At 34.6% G+C, this 18681-nt stretch overlaps 1 protein-coding gene and 1 non-coding gene across 2 annotated transcripts; both read left to right on the top strand.

The window, feature by feature from the left end:
* Nucleotides 1-11242: 11242 nt before the first annotated feature.
* On the top strand, nucleotides 11243-11349 carry LOC148761818 (small nucleolar RNA R71). Its single transcript, XR_016027662.1, has one exon. It is a non-coding gene; the product is annotated as a small nucleolar RNA R71 (small nucleolar RNA).
* A 6186-nt stretch (nucleotides 11350-17535) lies between these two features.
* On the top strand, nucleotides 17536-18042 carry LOC148761817 (uncharacterized). Its single transcript, XM_088808721.1, has one exon. The coding sequence runs from the start codon at nucleotides 17536-17538 to the stop codon at nucleotides 18040-18042; it is 507 nt and encodes a 168-aa protein (XP_088664847.1).
* Nucleotides 18043-18681: the final 639 nt, after the last annotated feature.

The following is an 18681-nucleotide window of genomic DNA, read 5'->3' as shown; positions in this document are numbered from 1 at the left end:
AAAATGGAAGTAATAAATGAAGTGTTATGAAAATGGTGGAGTTAGTATTAGGTTGACTAGTCAAATGATAATTGAAAACTAGTTAGGGAGAACTAGTAAACTTTAATTATGGAAATAGCATTTGGATTTATATTCACGTACATTGGTTGGTGGTAATGCTATTGTGTGTGATAGGTTCCAACGAGATCCCATATTGCTATTTGGAGCATTAGTTGAAGTTTGGAGTCGATCAAAAAAAAATCAACAAAGACAAGTGAGTGAACTTGCATTTAAAATATTTTGGACAAAGCCATATGTGTTTGAATGAAGTACTTGAATATTCTTATTTGACTCTTTAAAATCTTCATAGGAACAAGCCTTTGTTGAGTGATATCCCTATGTTGTGAAATGCATAACATGATGAATCACGTGTTTGAAATATTATATTAAATTGCTATTGAATTGTGGCATGTGATGCATTGAAAATCTTGGGATGTTTTAAACTAGTGGTATAATGATTAATATTATTTTCCTTGGATGTTGGATTATGCAACTATGTATATGACCAAAAATAATGAACTATCTGGAAGGTATTAATATGCATAGATTCTTGTTACGTGTTATTATATATGCTATGACTTGAGAGGTGTTATTGAATGATAGTTATAACCGTGCATGTGCTGTGTGGGAGTGCACATGATTGTAATGGTACTGTACGGTATGGGAGCTCATGCTGACAATAACTATGTGCAGTGTGGGAGTGCACATGACGATAATAGCTATGTGCGGTGTGCGAGTGCACATGAACTGAGTTGAGGTTGGTGGTTGATGCACTGAACCATGTTGACTATTTTTGGGAGTGAGCTAGATGTCTTTGATGGATGTTTGAAAATATTTATAGATACCTATATATGTATATATATATATATATATATATATATATATATATATATATATATACACATGAATTCTTATACACGTGTTTACATATACTATAGAGATGTTGGAGAAATGAAATGTGATTGCATTGAATGTTGAAGGTTAGAATTCCTAAATGTTTTCAAATGAGTTAAAAGACAACATAGCATCAGGTTTGGTTTTTGAAATATAAATTGCATTGTTTTTAACATAAGTGTATCTATTTCATAAAACCTTCCGTATCGTTTGCTTGTTCCCTTCCTATGTTCACTCACTGGGTTTATACTCACTCTTTTCAACTTCATGTTTTGGTTTTCAGATTCGGAGGTAGTTGGGATATAGATTGAGGTGTCCACTTATATTCAACTTTCGGTAGGTTTACCATGGCATTTAGTAGCAGTACCCTTTCCCAAAGTCACTTTGCTGGTAGTCAAGGGTCTTTTTCATGTGTTCATGTATGCTTGATGTAAATTGTTAGATTTATTTTGTAAACATTATATGTCTATTTTAATTGATGATGCTGTTATGAGTTGGCAATTGATGACATTATTTTGGGATGATACAAATATGTGTATTTGGTTACCATGGTAGATTACTAAAGAGCTTATGGTTGAGAATTACGAGTTGTGGCTTTAGAAATAATGATGTATGATTGATAGAATGATGAAGAGGATCACATAAAGAGACTTGCTTAGGCTTAATGGGCTATGCCTATTAGGCCCATGCGTCAGTCATGGCTCAAGATTTGGGCTGTGACAAAACATTTCATTCAAGGAGACCAAATAGAGCAGTTTGTCACACTTCAAATACCTTTTGAGTTTCCCCAGTAATGGATCTAGCATGGATACTCCCATATCCATTTTGGAGCAGTCAGATTAGCCTTGAATTATCATGGACGTGAACGACAACCAGTTGTTGCACAAATGGCTTTACTTCATACAAGGTATATCAAGTATGAACATGCATGTATTGGTACTGTTGAAGCTACTTTAAATATAGGAGCAATAATAGTTACACTGTTTCCAAATTTCACTATGGCCCTAAGTGATCCCAACCTACTTTCAGCCTTACAAGTTCAAATACAAATTGTAAGGGCTCCACAAGTGCCTTCTGCCATCATAGCTACTCTCCACTACCAAATGGTTTACAGGGTCCAAGACCAAGCATTTAATCTTTCCAAACTCTAGACTAATTCAAATGGTGCATTGGTTCTAACCATAAACACAACACAGGCCCCCACTTGCTCATTTGTTCCCAAAAGAATTCCAAAAAATAATTTAGCAAAACTTCTTCCTAAAAAATGGGTGACCAATTATGAAAGACTACAAGAAGCCACAACTTCCATTCAAACCACAGAAACCCATTTTACCAAAAAAGCAGACAGAACGGTTGAAATCAAATTTGACCATTCCCACTTGAAAGAACCATCAATACCACCAGTTTTTTCCACCATGTTCATGATCAAACTGTCAAAATATGAACCAGGCTTATAACAGAAGCTCATCCAAAGTTTTAATCATAAAGGGAGACCTATCTTTCACTTTACAGACCCACACAGTGGACATTGTCCATGGGATATTGATTTTAATTATGAAGGATGCCAAAAAGAGAGCCTGAAAGCATATTACAAACCAGAAAGAGAATCCAGGATTAAATCAAAAAAGAAGTCAAGATGTTCAAATCAAGAAATGTACAAAAGATTTCAAGACAGAGATCCCTCAGTTGGACCTTTGGGACAAGACAGACGAAAATACTAGTATTTGGTCAAATACTCTCTGTAGAATGGACAAAACTACCACCATCAGAACTAACTCCTTAAAAGCAACCACCTCAAAATTCTCAAAAGCCTGTCTTGTCCTGCTATAGAAAAATCCAAAAATGGGTACAAAAGTAAAACTGCCCAACAAGTCTAAACCCCACAATTGACCTCTCAAGTCTGTATGTTCTAACCCTTAGATTCCTCTCATGACCAAGATTTTCCTCCTCTTAAGGAATTCATAGAAAAAGAATTCAGGCATACACCTAAGATCCCAACTCCACTTCAAACAGATGCAATAGAGAGACCAACAAAAATCAGTGTAGCAAAAGCAACATTAAACTGGCAGACTACAAATTCAATAGCTCAAAACTCTCTCTTGAAGGGAATCAACCATAAGGTCAGCATTATCCAAAACAAAATGCAAAAATTGAAGACAAAGTTGATGAGAATGCTAGAGCCACTAATGAAATAATTAAACTTCTCCAAAATAGGCTCAGACAAGTCTCTACAGAATTCCCAGAACAAGGTGTTCCATTGTAGATATACAAGGAACAAAAAGAAATAGAAACATAGAAGCTCAAGTCCCAGATAAAGCTTTTCCAAGAAACTAGAAGAATTCCATCACCAGACTGAAATGATCCATTCAGATTAACTACTCGAACTCTATCACAATCAAAAGAACCACTAGCAACAAGGATTGATTTTCCACCGCTTTCAACACAAGTCATTCTCTTTGACCTTTACAAAAGACTGATATTGTCAAGGCAAAAATTAGATATTGTCAAGGCAAGGGAAAAGACCATGCTGGAAGAGGACCAAACTCCACAGTCAAGGCAAAAATCAGATATTGTCATTAAAAAACAAGAGGAGCCAAAAACAATGATGAACAAGACCGACAACTCTCTAACCTCTTTTCTTAAAGAATACATAAAAAATGCTATTCCAAAAATTTTTTCCACTAAGCTAATCCCAGAAGAAGACCAGACTCTGTCTCCAACAACATCTTCTACCACTTCAGAGTATTACTCAGAAAAGAGTTTAGATTCACTTTCTCTCAAACATGAGGAAGAGCAAATCCTCCCACCCCAAAACCAGCAATAGTTCATGGCAACTGAGTCAGGCATAAAAGTTCAACAAATGGATATAGATGAAGATTTTCCATACATTCATATTCCTAGAAGATCTGCAGCACCAACTATCTCCAAATTAACATTTACTATTGATGACATTCCACCAACATGATGGGCAGAACGATTCCAAGAATTCCACTCCTGGCTTGAAACCAAAAGGTTATCAGAAGACAACAATTATACTATTCTAATGGAATTTGTGTCAAGATTTACAGGAACATTAAGGAATTGGTGGAACACTATTAACCAAGCGGACCAAATGCAATTTTTGGTCTTATAAGACTTTTGGCAAGTTGTTCAGATTCTTCATAGATACTTTCTTGGAAGTCCTGATGCCGTCAAAACCTTGCAAAGAAAAGAATTTTTCCAAAGGAAATGCTGCTCCTTCAAGAAACAAGACCTTGACAAACATTTTCAAAAGAGGCAAAAATTGTTTTATATTCTTGGTGCCCTTGCAAGCCTAAAACAAGTCTTTCTCTCTTCACTACCAGATCTAATCTAGACAGTAGTCACTAGAGCTCTTCAACAGCAAAGAAAAGACATTCCTTCTGCAACGACCCAAATCTTAGGCCATGACCGGCACGAGGGCTCAATGGACATAGCCCACTAAGCCCAAGCAAGCCTGGCTATATTATCTTGCTCATTATTCCATCAAATTTCTAAAGCACATTTCATAATTTAGATTCCAGTTACTGCTATTCATTGCCAACTTATAATGGCATTACCAACTAATATACATGTGTTGTCTAAACATATGTCTTAATAATTTACATTGGGTCTGTCTATACACAACAAAAGAGTACTCAACTTTTAGAGGAGAGACTCGGACGAATGTACAACTACTGAATGCGGAGACACCTACCAAGGGTAAAATATACGAAGACACTTCGACCTAGTTACCAGCTGCCTCGTGATCTGAAAACATGAAGTTGAAAACAGTGAGTATAAACCCAATGAGTGAACAAGGAAGGGAACAAGCAATAGTAAAAAAGGATTTAAAAATCATGATGCACTTATTTCAAAACAATGCAATTTAATTTAGTGCTTATCAAAACCCCTCAGGAAAACCCCAATTGATTAAATCACTTAATGTAAAGGGCCCATGCTCAACAAAAGATTTGAAGAATGAAAACTTTAATAACTTTCATGCAATTCAAGTCAAGTAGACAACGGGTCCTCGCTACAGTGGAAAGGCATTCTCGCTACAGCGACATTTGACTTAAATTATCAACTGGCCGAGGGTTTCTTAGCTGGTCGAGGGTTTCACACCAAACCCCTCATTTTAAACTTAATTTGTTTATTCCTTAATGTTGGAAGTCCATGCTCAACTATGGTACCAAAGAAGTGAAAAATAGAGCAGTAATCGATCAAGATACTAAGCGAAACAGAAAGTTTTTCACTGCAGCGAGATTCAAGCCATAAAACACAAACTTTCTCGCTGCAGCGAGAACCATGTCTGGTGAAACCCTCGAAAACCCGAGAGTTTCTCGCTGCAGCGAGAATGAATCTCACTACAGTGAGAAACAAGGCACCAGCAAAAATTCTCCATTTTCTCAAGAAAAGGCCACCCTGTTCACATGACAAGTGCAACATCAAACACATATAAATTCCCAAAGCGTAACATGTCAAATTTCACATGCATTTCAACCATATACATATTCAGGAACTTTCCATGACACACATATCTATATATGTATATATATATATATATATATATATATATATATATATATATATCCATCATCATGCACACTCTCCCATCGTCATCAGCTCATGTGCACTCCCCACTAGCACATGGCTGGGTCAGCATCGGCTTATGCGCACTCCTACTCGCACATAGCCGGGTCATCATCGACATATGAAAGAAACACCCAATGTATATTATACATATCATCATCTTGTGATAACACATAAACCATTTATATAGCACATTTTCATAAGATAAAAACACTTCACCAAAGGCTTGTTCCCAAGGTACATTTTTAAAGAAAAGCTAGATAAAATCTTTCAAATGTTTGTACAATTACATTCACATTCCCAAAACAAATTTTGAAATCCAAGTCCACTCACCGGTATTATTTGAGCCTTTAGCCGATCCTATCATCACATTAGCATCACCAATTTGTCAATTCACATACTTATAAAGTCTAAAGCTTTCTCTTAGCTAGCTTCAAATTGCCATTTAAATGGCTATCTATTTTCACTACCCTAATCACTCTAAAATGAGTGGATAACCTCAACTACAAACATTCACAATTCCCTAAAATATCTACCAGCACATGCTATCCATAATTTTTGTAATTAAAATAAATCATACTTATAGGTATATATTTATGAAAATTTTTAAAATTGACACTCCTTACTCACCTTGGTAGCTTGAAACTTTGAAATTCTTTCCAACAAATTTTCCAAGCTATTATAGGAGCTTTCTCCCTTTTTCTTTCTCTAAATACTTAACTAGTGAGAGAAAGTATGAAAGTGGGATTTTTCAAGGGTTTTAAAGTGAAAGAGTGAAAGAGCACAAGGATTTCATGAAAAGGTGCACCGAGGCATGAAAATTAGAGCTAGAGAGGGAAAGTTATGGAAGCTTGAAGAGGACTCCCATGGAAGATGAAGAAATGTGAGAGGGAAGAAGAAGAAAAAGAAAAGTTGTTGAAGAATGAGGAAGCTGCTGGAAGAAAGATATTTATAGCTCATACTTATCCAACTCCCCTTAAAATTACGAAAATGCCCTTTAGCAAGTTAACTTGTTCTTCTCTAATCCTTTGTGCAATTTTTTTTATTCTTTTGACACTGGGACAAGGTCCACAATGATCTAAACTACTCGGGTTTACGAAAACTTAAAATTTTGACTCGAGGTGCAAAATGACCATTTTGCCCCTATTGTGAAAATTATCGAAACTTCTAGTTTTCTTCGTGTTTTCATCATTACAAATTATTTATTTGGTCTTATGCCTATTTAGACAGTAAAATATCATAAAACCTTTTTCTGAGAGCTTTTTAGAGGAAATGACAAAACTACCCCTAGCCCGTGTTATTGTGTCTATGCGTAGTTATGAGCCTATAGGGGTTGAGGTCTCACACCTTCCCTCACTCTTGAGGAGATACAACAGGTAGTCCATCTTGCTCTGGAAGATATCTGCCATTGAAGAAAAGTAGTCCAGGATTACCTTACGAGAAATAAAGAACTAGACAGAACTTGTGAAAGGATAAAATGGTAAATAAAATATCCTAAAATTTGAGACTGTAACTGCAAAACGAAAAGAAAAAAACATTTCAAAATATACAAAATAACCAGAGCTTATCCCTCACATCGTAAATATAAGACCAAGTGAAAATCTCAAGAAAAGACGTCCAAACAAAAGAGTGAAATCAACAAGGTGTTTCATCTGCAACTAACATGGGCATTTTGCCAAACAATGTTCTACCAATAAAAAAAGAAGTGAAAATATGTTCCAAGACATCCAACAAAAGACTGGAATCAATTTAGATGAAGAAGATCTCGAGTTAATCTTCTCGATAAAAAAAGAACCCTCAAACAAGACCCTATTTGCCATCCAAGCTATCACTATTGACTCAGGCACCAAAACTAAAGACTTTTTTATGACACAACCCTAACCTGACTTTCCTTTCCAATTGAAAATTCAAAATCTTCTTGATCCACTAGTACTTTCCATACCAGTTTCCATATACCTATTAAAATACAGTCAATCAATCTTTGCAATAGCTTTCTTTGGAACTGGTGCAGCAGAAACAGTAATGAACCCAAAAATATTACTCAAAAAATTATAGATACCTCATGAAAGGCATTTCAAGATAGCTTCAGACTAGATTTTTACTACTCATCTGATCAGTAAGCCAATCACTATCCAGTTTTTCCCTCAATGCTCTATCACAACTCAAGTGCCAAGGTCAGGGCTACTTGGGAAAGATATAGTTGTTGGATTTGATATTTATCATGAATGTTAGCATTTGAGAATACTTCTAAATAGGATCAAATACAAATACTCTTTCAAACCCTTTATTCCAATCTCAAAGTTCTATTCCCTCCAATAAACAAGAGAGCAAATGCAGATGATAGTTGAAACTCTTAGACAAGAAACATGTGCTAACTCTCATTCATAATTTCTTCAGAAATGCAATAATCCTCTTTGGAAGAATCTTGTATTCTTTGTTAAGCTCCCATTCAAGCTTAATGAAGATATCAATCCCACCAAAGTAAGTCATTTAGGCGTGAATCTAGAACACTAAAGCCTAGCGGAAGAAGAATGCAAAGAATTATTACAACAAGGATTGATTGAGCCATCAGATTCTCACTGGGCATATCAGGTCTTTTATGTTAACAAACGAGCAGAACAAGTAAGAGGCAAATTGAGATTGGTCATCAATTACCAGCCTCTTAATCATTTTTTGCTTGATGACAAATTTCATCGACCCAATAGGAATTCAATCTTCTCAAGCTTGGCTCAAGCAAAGTTTTTTTTCAAAATTTGACCTCAAAGCAGGCTTTTAGCAGTTACGAATTAGTCTTGAAGATAGGCCAAAAACTGGATTTTGAACACCCAATTACCATTACCATTGGACCATTCTACCTTTTGGACTCAAGACGGCACCATTACTATTTCAGAAGGTCATGATTAAGATTTTACAACCTATTTTGGGCTTTGCTCTTATTTACATAGATGATATTCTTCTATTCAGCCCAACAGAAGAAAGCCATATACAACTCTTTCAGCAATTTTTAGAACTAGTTCTCAAAAACGGAGTCATGCTTTCAGGAAAAAAAATTACAAATATTCAAGTTTGAGATAAACTTCCTTGGAATGCATATACTCCAAGGAAAATATCAACCAAGCCCCCACATTTCACTAAAACTGCTAAAATTCCCAAACTAAAACCTCACAAAAAAGCAAATTCAGTAGTTTCTTGGTATAGTAAATTTTTTTAGAGATTTTGTCCCCAAACTCTCAAAATACACTAACCCTTTGAGAAAAATGTTTAAGAAAGATCCTCCAAGCTGGGGACCAACCCAAACCAAAGTAATTCAGAATCTTAAGCAAGAGTTACAAAACTGAAAACCTTTGCAGATTCCTTCTGATGGCAAAAGAATCTTGCAAACTGATGCTAGTGACAAGTATTAGGGAGTAGTTCTCTTAGAAGAAAAGCAAGGTAAAAGGCATATTTGTGCATAAAAAAGTGATAAATTTTCAAACTCTAAGATACATTATCATTCTGTTTTTAAAGAAATCCTTGTAGTCAAAAAGGCGATCACGAAATTTGAGTTTCATCTTATTGGCCATCACGTTTTAGTGGAAATGGATATGTCCTCTTTTCCTCATATGCTGAAATTCAAATAGAAAACAATTCCACATCCCCAATTGTTAAGATGGGAATACTGGTTTACAAAATATTCTTTTGAAACCAAACACATTAAAGGGAAAACAAACCATCTTGCAGATTTCTTGTCCAGACCTTCCCAAAAACCTAAAATACTGATGTGCAATCCAAAACCAAAACCCTCCAACTTTACACCAAAACCAAGAATATATATTACCATATCATCATCCTCTTTTATCCCAGTAGCTCGAAACCTTCATACGAACTACCCTCCTAAAGTTCTCATATTAGTCCAAAAAGGAACATTTCACCAAAAAACTGAGCAGATGATTTTTGAGTATCAAATTGAAGTTTTTAGAAAATATGGTGGTCTTATCCTAAAGCCTTATGACTTTCATCCAAAATACCCTTTCATCCATCCTTTTCACAATGAGATCAAGGAATTTCCTGATGAATTAAAATGGATGTTTTGGTACCTAACCCATAAGTACCACATTGGTATCCAACTTCATATTATAAATTTCTTAGAACTCATAGAAAAAGCGATGAATCAAGAAACTGAGGCATGGCGAAAGAATTTTGTGGACTCTAAAAATACTAAATGTTACTTGTTGATCTTCAGCCTTTAAAGTAAGCTCACCTTTTTCCACATCAATTAAAGCTTGAGGAGTTCTCAAAAATGGTCTCCCAAGAATGATCGGTATTTCACGATCTTCTTCCATATCAAGAATAATAAAATTTACTGGAAAAATAAATTTACCAACTTTTACCAAAACATCTTTCACAATACCATAAGGATAGGTGATGGATCGATTAGCAAGTTGTAAGGTCACAGAAGTTGGCTTAATTTCTTCCAAACCCAATTTTTTATAAATGAATAATGGCATCAAATTTATTCTTGCACCCAAATCACATAAAGCTTTAGCAAAACAAAGAGCTCCAATAGTGCAAGGAATAGTAAAACTACTTGGATCTTTAAGCTTTAGTGGAAGCTTATTTTGAATGATGGCATTACATTCTTCAGTAAGTGCAATAGTTTCAAACTCACCCAATTTCCTGTTTTTAGATAGGATGTCTGTAAAAAATGTAACATATCTTGGCATTTGTTTTAGAGCTTCAATAAAGGGAATATTAATATGTAATTTTTTAAACACATCAATAAATCTCTGAAATTGTTTTTCAAGTTTTTCTTTTTGAAATCTTTGAGGAAAAGGTGGTGGAGGTGAGGGAACAGTTTTTAATTGTGATTTTTCTTTTGAATTTTCAACAGATTTTTCAACCATAATTTCTTTTTCAGCATTTTTTTCAATTTCTTTCTCATTAGATTGAATTGAAATTTCAAAATTTAAATCCTTACTACTCGCTTGTTTTCCATTACGCAGATGGATTGCTTTACAATGTTCCTTACTTTCTCTTCGTTGGGTTCAATCTAGTATTTAAAGTATTGGCAAGTTGGCCCATTTGTGTCTTAAGATTTTTAATTGTAGCTGTTTGATTTTTAAATTAAGGCATCAGTCCTTATCATAAATGCATCACTCTTTGTTATGAATGTATCAGTCTTAGTCATGAATAGCATGAGCATATCCTCTATTGAAGGCTTTTTCTCTAGCATGGGGGCTCTAGATGGAAATCCAAGAGGAAAGTTTAACTTAGTGCTGATGAAGACCCTTGGTTGTTTTTCCATGAGAAATTAGGATTGTTCCCCCAACCAGGATTATAAGTGTTGAAATAAGGATTGTTCTATTGCTTATTTCCAACAAATTGACAAGACTCAGAATAGATGGGACAATTGTTGTTGGAAGGTCTTTCCCCACAAAATTCACACATCATAAAGGAGTTCTGAACAACATTAACACTCAATTTATCTATTTTCTTTGTGAGAGAAGCCAATTGCGTAGAAACAGTATTTATCACATCTAATTCATGAATTCCAACAATTTTTCTTGTACCTAAAGTTTCAAATGGCCATTGATAATTATTGGAAGCTATCTCTTCAAGGAAATCATAAGCATCATCAATGGATTTACTCATGAGTGCACCTCCAGCTACAGCATCAACGGTAGTTCTAATAGGTCCCAGCAAACCATTATAAAAAGTCTGAACTTGCAAGCACTTAGGTAATCCATGGTGAGGACACCTTCTTATCAAATCCTTATACCTCTCCCAAGCCTCATATAGTGACTCAGAATCAAACTGCATAAAAGAAGTGATAGCATTCCGCATCTTTGCTGACTTAGTTGATGGGAAGAATTTTGCTAAGAATTTTTGAGCCAAATCATTTCAAGTATTAATAGAACCAGCAAGAAGCGAATTTAACGAACTCTTTGCTTTATCTCTCAATCAAAAAGTGAAAAGCCTCAATCTTATGGAATCATCAGTAACACCATTAGCCTTGAATGTATCTCAAATTTTTAAGAAATTTACAATATGAGCATTCATATCATCATTAGGCAAACCCCCAAATCGAACAGCAATCTGAATCATCTAAATGATTGATGGTTTAATTTCAAAGTTGTTGGCTTGAATAGAAGGTCTTTGGATACTAGAGTGGAGATTTTGTACTCATGGGACAACATAATCCCTCAAAGACTTGGTCTCCTCTTTTTGTTGATTAGCCATTGTTTTACTTGGAGCAAAAACTTTTTTATTTTTCCTCCCAAAGTCTTCAAAAAGTCTTTTCGATTTCTGGATCAAAAGGAACAATTTTCAAATTTTGGGCTCTTCTCATACAACGACCAAAAGTACCTGAAATATTAAAGAAAAGGAAAGTCTAGATTAAAATTAAGAATGCTTGGTAGTAATATTAACACAAAAAAACTAAAAATCAACTCCCCAGCAATGGTGCCAAAAACTTGTTGTTGATTACTCACGCAAGTGTCCATATCATTAACAAGTAATATAGTGATAAAGTATAGTATCGTTCCCATAGAGAATTGTTTTAATTCCTATTGTTAAGTACTAAAATTGGCACACCTTAACCTTATCCAAACAATTAAAATTAAAATTAAAACTAATAAACTAATAACTAAAACTAATCTAAAATATATTAGCAAAATTATTTTATTAACTTCTAGTGATTACCAGACCAAAGATTATGATATCTTTCAATACTTCATCTAATTATTGTCTCTCTTTCTTAACTAATTTAATGGATTAAGTTGTTAACCTAGAGTCCTTAATTATTTACAAGTCTCTGTCAAGTTTCTCATAAAAATACCTCTCAATTAATTTACTTTATTTCTATGCAAATTAAATTGAAGACAGATTCATTAAGTTCGTGCTCTAATGCTGGCTATGTATGGCTTATAGGTGTATGTCTACCCTATATGCAAATCAAACCACCTAATCAACTAAGTACATTCGATCATATGTTATTCAACTCAAGGTCTACCTAAATCTCCTTTGTCAAGGTTTAACCTAGGTTTCCAATTCAATCTATTGACTTGGGAGGAGTTTAGCACAGCATTCATGGATCGATTCCTATTGATCAGTGTATAAAAGGCTAGGGCTCGTGAGTTTGATCTATTAGTGCAGACACCTAGTATGACAGTATAATAATATAGTATCAAATTTACTAAGTTAGAGTAGTATGCACCACACTTGGTGACCACCAAAGAGATGATAGTTAAGAGGTTCATGAATGGACTGGTTCGACCTCTGTATAGGATCGTAGCACCTTTGGACTTCATTAACAATTCTAGTGTAGTGAACTATTCACAAATGCTTTAGATGAAGGATTAAGAGGATAAAAAAGTTTGAGAAAGGCCTAAAAGGGTGAAGACTAAGAGCCACTAGGGCCTTAGTGTTGGGATGAGCCCTGTAGCCAATTCGGATTGGTTAAGGCTTGGTTCCAATCATGGAACAACATCATTCATGTTGAATGATTAAGCGTTTTTCTTCATCAATAAGACATCAACTACAACAAGTTATAAGTCTAATTGGATGAAGTCCATGAGATTAATATGCCTTGCAAGGGAATTGTAATGGGTTGCAGTTATGAGATCCTTATGCATCAAAGCGTAATCTCAAAATGTTCCTAGTCAATGTATCATTGAGACTGGACATCAATGATACTTAGAGACTGGTACATTCTATGTTCCTTACTTGAGAAGTAAGCAACCGATCTCATAGGTTGAAGTATAAAGATACTTAGAACTAGAATGTAGGTGCTTGCCTAGGAGAGCAAGTTCACTGAACATGACCCGCCATGAGAAGTGCATTTGGTATTTCACTCAAGTGTCTATGCAATACTTCTCATATATCAGTTGTGTAAATACTCCCTAGACTTGAGACACCAGGTTGTCTTATGTGTGGAGTGCTATGCTTTGATTTCATCCCTACGGGTGCCTAACCAAGGATGCCAAAACAGGATGCTTTTGGGTACATCATGAAGCATGTGAAGGCAAATGAATGGTCAAGATAGGAATCATCACCCCAAGTGATGTAGGGGACAGATCCTAGCTGTTCTTGGTTGATATTAGCTTATTGAAGTCCTTGGCCAAGGCGAATTGAAGATTATGAAAGGAGTTTCATAAGTCTTTATAAAGCTAATGATCAAACTTTAAAAATGAATATGGAGATCAATAAGAGTAGACACTGCACCATGCTCTTATCATCTTCGGGATATATGATGAGGGAATGAATTACACTGAAAGGCTGATCACTGAAAGGTTGAGTCAAACCATCTTGACTCTTCTAACATTTGGGTGGCCATGATGGATTGCTAGATCCCAATCTTGGTCTATGAACTCTAGGTAGTTAACTTGATTAATGATAAATTTAAAGTAGTTTAAATTTATCTAATTCTAAGTTTAGCTTAAGAATTATATGTTGAGTTCATTACCAACATGTTAGTAGCCTAATGGGTCACACACCTAAAATGAATGTTGAAAATAAAATGGGAGAGGTGATTAAGTTGGACTTAATCAAATTAGAAGTTATGACCTTCTCAAGCACTTGATTAAAATTGTTTAATTAAGTTGTGCCTAATAAACTAAATTGTTTAATTGAATCATTGGGCCTAATTAATTAAATTGTTTAATTAAGTCGTTGGGCTAATTAATTAAATTAAACAATTAAGTTATTGGGCCTAATTGATTAAATTTGTTTAATTAAGTCATTAGGCCTAGTTGATTAAAATTGTTTAATTAAATTGTTGGGCTTAATTAATTAAATTGTTTAATTAAGTTATTAGGCCTAATTGATTAAATTAAACAATTGAGTTAATTGGGCTTCTTAAGGACTTAATTAAATTATTTAATCAAATTATTGGATTAATTGGTAATTACAAAATAATTTTGTAATTAGGGTTTAAAATTAATCCAAGGTATAAATACCTTGCTGTAGCCTCCAAACAAGAGAGTTGAAAATGGCTTAAAAGAAAAAAAAAAAGAGTGAACGGCACATTAGAAATTCTTTTGTCTTGTCGTTCATTGTATGAAGAAAAATAGTTTTTCATTCACTTCATTCTTTTGTATGTTCAGCCCCACAATTTTGTGTGGATTTTGAGTTTATGAAACTCATCTTTGCTAGCACATTGTCAAGGCTAAGCACTCCTAATCCTTACAGAAGGATTTTCTTATTCATTGGTGTGGATCACCATTAGAGGCTGCACAAGGATTCCTTGGACACCTTTGGTTTGCAACAATCGGGCTGAGGTGGTTGAACTTTTTGAAGGCTGATTTGGTGGTTTAACAAAGGATTTATCAACCTTTGTTATTTAGGTAAAGTGATCTGATCATATACTTTTATTTTTAATTTAATTCTGTACTCAATTTAGCATGAAAGAGATCCTAGAAGGGTGAGGTGCAAATTTAATTTTTTAAATTTATTTTCGTTGGGTTTTATTTGCATTTGATGCATGATCAGCCCTCACCCAACAGTGGTATCAGAGCCCCTTTCATGCCATTTGAGTGCTTGTTCATGTTCAAAGGATGCTTGATTAACAAATAGTTGTTTTGTATTTTGACTTGGTGCAATTTTGTTAAAATCGTTTTTTCAAAAATCTGCTTTGCCAATTTCATTTAATTCTGCCCAGCAACCTTTGTACCCTCCTTTAATCTTATCTTGACTTACTTGAATCATATAAAGACTTAACTAATGAGTTTTTTACATTGTGCTAAGGAAGCACAAGAAAAAGGGACACCATAAGGCACGGTTTTGGAGGCTGTCTTGTAAGGCAGTACACACACGGTTTTAGGTGCAGAATTCTGCTTCTATTTGTGCTTAATTTCTAGCAAATAAAATATGTAATTGTTACACATTTATTGCTGGATATGTGGACAGCAAAATCATGAAATGTTCATGATTGAATAGGCTGATTTTAAGCAAGAAATTGGAGCAAAAAGTGAAAGCAGTCCAGCTCACTGTTATGACATGAATTTCAGTTTTAATTAACAAGAAAGTCTTGGAAATTAATTCTGAAAAATTCCATGAAAATTATCTTTATTAAAATGTTCAATAAGGATTATTTCTGGAAAATATCATGGTCAAAAATGGTGATTTCGAGCAAGAAAATTGGTGCAAATATAAATCTGTCCAGCTCACTGTTTTGGCATGAATTTTAGTTTTAATTGACAAGAAACTCTTGAAATTAATTCTGAAAAATTCCAGAAAAATTATCTTTATTAAAATGTTCAATGAGGATTATTTCTGAAAATTTTCATGGCCAGACAAGCTGATTTAAGCTATTTATTATTGAAAGTTTGAAAACAGTTCAGAGAATAATTATAGCTTGGAAATCGGTTTTGAATGGCAAGATAATCTTGCAAAATTAATTCTGAAAATTTCAGAATATTATCCTTATTTGAAAGGTTCAATTAAAGGATAAAATTTTGAATTTGAATTAATTTTTGAGTGGCTGGACACTTAACAAAATTAAAGGAATGTCCTTTACATGTGAAACGGCACTCATGACAAAGGTTGTGCATGCTGCTGCCACACATGGATGCTGCACCTCCCATTCCCATGGAAGCAACCACTTTATGGGAAGAGGTTGTTTGCTGGAGAAATTGGACACTCAATGATCAGGAAGGATTCTTTCCTTAGCTGATCATTGACTCCTAAATGTTAGGGATACATGCCTAAAATCAAGGAGTTTGAATCCTTGGTGGAATCAATCAATTTTGAATTGATTGATAGTAAATCTCCAAAATATTAAGTCTTCCTTATTTGATGAGGACTCCCCAAATTAAGGGATTATGATTTAAATTTATCCACATCTAATTAGATTAGATAATTTTAATTAAAATTGAAAGTCAACTTAAGTTGATGACATCCTAATCCGATTAGGATAGATTTTAATTAAGATAAATTTACTAATAAATCAGGACTTCTAATAATGATTAGAACTCTACAATTAGTGAATGGATAATACAAGATTAAAAGGTGGATAAGGACCTTCCTAAAATATTTAGGACACATGATTTGGATCATGAAACCTTTTAAAATAGTTTATGATAGATACTCAAATTAGGAAGCTTCCTAAATTGGTTTAGGTTTCTAATTAAAGAAGTTTAATTAGAAAGAACTTACTAATAGAATTAATTCAAATATGATTTGAGCTAGCTAAAGGCCTTGATATGATCAATTCCTTTACTAAGTAATTTAAAAAAAAATTACTAAATCTTTTCAAACCTTACCACCAAATGATTTGAACTATGATCCTCAATTGTTGAGTGACATTTTTCAAATGAAATGCAAAATCATCATTATATTGAGCATGTTTACTTTATATGTTCATAACTAGAGTAGAAAAGTCCATAACCATCTTAGTAGAACAGCATGTGATAGATTTAATTTTATGCGATATATTAAATGCTATGCATGCTAATCAAATGAGACCTTAATAAAACGAAAAGGATAAAATCCCTCGGTAAATATTGAGTCACATACCACATATGATTAAGTTGCCTTCCACCGTATAGCAAGATAACTTGGCTGCTCTTTTAATCGGAGGCTTGTTGAGCACACTTAAGGCCACACTTTTACACGAGTATGTTTGAGTTATTAGTGGGTCTTACTCAACTAGTTTCATAACATCCGAATTCTTGGAAACTTGATTAATATGGAAACTAAAGGCAAAGGCTAGGCGAAACATATATGATATGTTTAGGCAATGTGTTGTCACCTAGCTGATCTAGGAGTTGTAAAGAGATACAATTGGTAAGCTCAGTTACCTACCTAATCTACCTACCATGGTTTGTTGAGCACACTCAAGGCCATGACTATGTGGATCGGATCCTAGCCCACTAAGAGAATTCTAGTAGAGATCTCTCGAGCTGATATGGAGGGTTATCATCTTGTAGAAAATAGTGGGAGAACTATTTAAAATTTTAAAACCTTGTTTTAAATAGTTTATGCATGATGTTTACTTATTGCTTTATTTTATCTATTTAGGCATAATTTATATACATGACTAATAATCTGTCACTGCGGAGCATCTTGGATGCAAATAAACTCACTGGCCCAAACTTCCTTGATTGGTTTCGGAACCTCAAGATCGTCTTGAAACAAGAGAAGAAATCCTATGTCTTTGACACTCCTATTCCACCGGTCCCTGTTGCTGATGCTAGTGCTGAGGATAAGGAAGCATATCAACGTCATAAGGATGACGATGATCAGGCAGCATGTGTGATGCTAGCTAGTATGACTCGTGAGCTCCAAAAACAACATGAGCATATGGATGTCCAATCCATGATTCTTCACCTTAGAGAATTGTTCGATAAGGAAGGGCGCACTGAGAGATATGAGATTTCTAAAGAACTATTTCGATGCAAGATGGCAGAAAGCAGTTCTGTTAGACCCCATGTGCTGAAGATGATTGGACTCATCGAAAGACTTGGACAATTGGGATTAGCAATGGATCATGAGCTACGTATAGACTTAGTTCTACAATCTCTTCCTGATAGCTTTAGTTAGTTCTTGTTGAACTTCCATATGAATTGATTGAAAGCCACTCTTCCTGAACTTTTGAATATGCTAGACATGGTAGAGAGATCCATCAGGAAAGATAAGGGATCATTGCTTCTTGTTTCTTCTTCCAAGGCTCATACGAAACAACAGAAGAAGAAAGCCTAAAAAGGGAAGAAGGTAAAATCCCAAAATGAGAAGGCCTTGAAGCCTAAGGGAGGTGTCAAAAAGGACAAAGAAAAGGATATTTGCCATCATTGTGGCAAACTTGGACATTAGAGGAGGAACTGCAAGGAGTACCTAGCTACTATGAGCAAGAAAAAGAAGTTTATTGAAGTTTCTGATTCAGGTACCATTTGCTAAATAATTCTACTTTATATATTAAAGGTATATGATACCTCAAAGTTGGTTCTCATATATTTGACATATTGCAGGGACCAAAGATAAAGATGAGTAGGATCTTGGCTGAGGAGGTGACCACATGGATGGACTACCTAAACCATTAGATGCTGTATTGGATGGTTACACTCCTATTTATATCAACATGTTGGATAATTTATTTAGATGTTTTTCAAACATTAATTATGTGATTGCCATGGGAATGGCTGGTGAAACATTTGTCTTTAGCATTTGGATGTGGAAGCTTAT

Source organism: Theobroma cacao, chromosome 7 (genome assembly GCF_053813885.1).
Source record: "Theobroma cacao isolate CCN51 chromosome 7, ASM5381388v1, whole genome shotgun sequence".
Classification (NCBI taxonomy): Eukaryota; Viridiplantae; Streptophyta; class Magnoliopsida; order Malvales; family Malvaceae; genus Theobroma; species Theobroma cacao.
The sequence above is the reverse complement of the archived record's forward strand: the minus strand, read 5'-3'. Positions and strand labels throughout refer to the sequence as shown.